Raw genomic sequence first — 3709 nt, 5'->3', positions numbered from 1 at the left:
TGCATATGGTGTCAATACCGAGGAGCTCAAATGGAAAATCTTCACACGAAATAATGTCTTAATTAATTGAATGAAGTCCTCATTGTGATAAGTTGCAAACTAGATAGACCTGTACATTCTTTTACAATGAGTTTTTTTTTTGACCTGCACATTTGTACCATTGCCGACAACTATGACCCTTCAAAAAATATGTCGTATCATTGATATCAATATAAGGTTTACCGTCATGTAATTACGGGAATGTTAGAATACTCAACTATATGCAGACATAATAAATCATTCTTGGTTCGAGAACATATTCAGAAATCCAGTAAAAAATTCAACCTCAGTTGCATTTCGTGTCCGTTCCGTAAATTGACAAGAAACAAACATTATTCTATATATCATCATCGAAGGTGTAAGGATTAACAATTTCATCAACTGTCGCTGATGCACATTCATTTACAAACCACAAGGGCATGTTAATTTCCAGTCAAATGGGTTGCTCGAAATTAAGCTAGTCTGGCAACTGAAGGGGCTGCTGCCAAAAGGAAACACCAATGGAACACCCATCACACCGTGTCGTCATGGAACCACCACCTAGTCTCCTTTGGTGACCTACCATTGCGGCAGTTCCTGACATAGCGATCATTATCGGCTGGGCGTTGCTGCAATCAGTATCCGTATTAGCCAGATAACAAGGTCCACTACTTCAAGAAGGATAATGTTGAAAAAATATGTAACCTTTGCTGGCGAGCTTGACAACATAGACAAGATGCTGATACAGACAGAACTGACTGTCATTGCTGGGGACCATGAATCATACAATATATCTGTAGACAAGTGAAGGAACAGTAAGTCTCGGATTGTAACATCTGCATCTATACCATTCTAGCAAGTTATTAGAATAGCTTCTCATGGCAAAATTCCAACAGGAAAGGTCAGCTTTAGGGGTTAGTCTTGCGACAAAAAACAAAAGCACAGGATTCATCTTCTACAGTACTCATGATACAAAAAATAACTTTAGCACAGAAGACATTTGTTAGTTATCATATACTAGCTAATTCAATGCAGGTGTAAGCAAAATGTATACATTCTCTAAAGAAAAAAAAAATAAAGAGGCTAGTGACAAATAACTCGTTCATGTAATCATGGTTAGTACTCATTTCTAGAAGTTCCATGGCACACAAAGTATTTTCTACAACTTTAATAATGCCCACCACATCAATGAATAGTTACTAACATTTGATGCCAGGATTAAATATTAACCCTTCAGACAAGCTTATGCGGTGGAGTAAGATAAAGCAAGCACATGTTAATGGGAACTCAAGAAAGTACACTATTTGGCTTTTGTAGAACCATTTTGTACTTCAAAGTGACATTCCAGTTGAGATTGCCAGAAGTGTTACTTGCATGGCAACCTCCACTATGTTGGCATAGCTTGTCTGACTGTCTTGACTAAGAATCATATTAGTACACTGTTATTGAACACTCAGTGATCTGAAAGACTTTTTACCAATCATGATAGCATCACAGTCGACAGGTTACATAGAAGAAAAAAATAATATGAACTGCAAATATAACCAAAAACTCCAGCTTAGTCACACTCCTATCTTTGTTAACAGATCAGATATCGCTCCACAAGCAAAGGGCCTATTTCAAATTAGGAAAAACAGTAACATCACAAAATAGTCCAGATGGTTAGCAAGGGGTAAAATCAATTGGTGCAGGGCAATGCATGCCTACTGTTGGTAAACTGATCATGCCAGGAACCAGGTAATTTTGCATGTCGTAACATCAGAAAATAGTCCAGATGGTTAGCAAGGGGTGAAATCAATTGGTCCTTGAAAGAATGCTTTCAAGGAGATAAGGACTCAAGGTGCTCTAATAGCATCATGAAACTGGCAGCTTGAGGTGAAGCAATATGTGCAGATGCTGACTTGAAGCGAGATGTAGTCAAACAAAGCGCAATTATGCAAAAGTATGCATTTAGTGGAATAGACGGACTCATAAATTTCCTAAAGTGTGCCAAGTTGTAAACACAAAGATGCAAGGTGCTTCACCTCAAGCTGAGTTATGTGATGTCAATCATGGCATGAAAATGCATCCTAAATCTAGTTTTAACGCGAGTTATGTGATGGCCAGGCCCTCATCATCAAAAGCAAAGACCTCTAGTGAATTTACAACACAAGAGATGAGCAAAAAATGGTGATTAACAGTTAAGAATCATACCTAAACAGATGTGCCCATTGCTGTAGATGTGCGGATGCATTGGTGCCGGGTGCAGAAATATAACCTGCAAAAGTAACCAAGAAAAAAAAACTAGAATCTGATGCACAAGTAATAATCAATAGCAACTAAACGCCATGCGGAATAAAGATCCTGACCTGAGGTGCCTCCATGGGATAATGCTCGGGGAAGTCCACCTGCAGCTGGTACGTCTCGCCAGTGTAGAGGGTGCCTGGTGCCCCAGCCACATCGATGACCCACCTTTTGTATTGTTTCATCCACAGTTATTTTTCATTTACATTTACGTTTTCCTTTCGTTCAGGATTAAAAAAAAAGCTACTACAAAAATATGACAAAAAACCCTTTGGAAAAGAAGACAGAAATCCGCAGAGAATTCCACAGCAACAAACCCCAAACGCACGCAACGCGTCTTGAGATCAATCCGGTGGCGGGTAGGGCTCCTCGATTTCACCAGGACTAATCGAAACTCGCAGACAGAAAACAGTAGCCAAGCCTCGAGCTCGAGCCACGTGCCGAAAGAATCGTAATAGGAACCCCGCAGGCAGTGAATCAGTGATTGCTCGGTGAGAAAGGGCGGCGGGGGAAGAATGGGCACCTCTGGAGGTTGTCGGTGACCCTGTGCTTGAAGCCGGCGGGCGGGTTGACCTGCCACTCCGAGAGCTCCTTCTGCAGGCGGCTGCACGCGATCTTGCTCAGCGCCTGCACCACCCACGAAGCACGGAGCAAGGAAAGCCCACACGAAAGGGGGAGAGAGGAAGATCAGTCGAATCGGGCGGCGACCCGACCTCGCGAGCGGCTGGATCGGGGGGCGGGGGCTTAGGGTTTCTTACCTTCCGGGAAGGGGACGAGGAGGAGGGGGAGGAGCTCGTCATGGCGCGGGCGCCTGCCGGCCGGCCGGCCGCTGGGTTCCGGCGGAGGCGGAAGGGGCGAAGAGGGGAGGGGAAGGGGGGAGAGGAAAGGTATCTGCGCGCGCGTGTGCGGGCGCCGCGGCTTGGTGGTGGGGCGGCAGCGACAAGGGGTAAACGGAAGGGGAGGGAGGGTCCGACCTAGGACGAGGAGACTTTTGGGCTTTGGCCTTCCGCTTTGCTTGCATGTTCTCGGTCCCGGCGGTTTGGATTTTGGATGTTTTTTTTTTGTTAAGTCATTACCTTTTTTTTTTTGCTAGGACTAGGAAATTCGACTAGAGTACTGTAACTCAAATCCGGTTGATCAGTTAACATCTGATGACAAGGAGCAAATCTGTATTTTATTTACTACTAGAGTATAGTATAAAAGATCATTTTATGCGCAACGTCTATAATTTAACTGCTACAGCTAAACTGAGGATTACCGAGGGTACTTCAACAGAGGAGCAAGATATTTTCCACGAGCTCCCTTCAATATGTAGGCTTAGATAATGACCGACTAAAAAAGACCTAATCACTAATTCATGCCTGAGCTAATTGTGCGATTTTTAATTGTGCCCACCATAGTGCTTCAT

General features: G+C 43.4%; 1 protein-coding gene across 1 annotated transcript; it reads right to left on the bottom strand.

Moving 5' to 3' along the window:
* Positions 1 to 311: 311 nt before the first annotated feature.
* LOC120691040 (ubiquitin-conjugating enzyme 15-like) lies at positions 312 to 3258 on the bottom strand. Its single transcript, XM_039973999.1, has 6 exons — positions 3060 to 3258; positions 2825 to 2928; positions 2367 to 2469; positions 2212 to 2275; positions 724 to 812; positions 312 to 647 (listed from the first exon to the last, which is right to left on the bottom strand). The coding sequence occupies exons 1-6, from the start codon at positions 3099 to 3101 to the stop codon at positions 552 to 554; spliced, it is 498 nt and encodes a 165-aa protein (XP_039829933.1). The 5' UTR covers positions 3102 to 3258; the 3' UTR covers positions 312 to 551.
* Positions 3259 to 3709: the final 451 nt, after the last annotated feature.

Source organism: Panicum virgatum, chromosome 9N, assembly GCF_016808335.1.
Source record: "Panicum virgatum strain AP13 chromosome 9N, P.virgatum_v5, whole genome shotgun sequence".
Lineage (NCBI taxonomy): Eukaryota > Viridiplantae > Streptophyta > Magnoliopsida > Poales > Poaceae > Panicum > Panicum virgatum.
The sequence above is the reverse complement of the archived record's forward strand: the minus strand, read 5'-3'. Positions and strand labels throughout refer to the sequence as shown.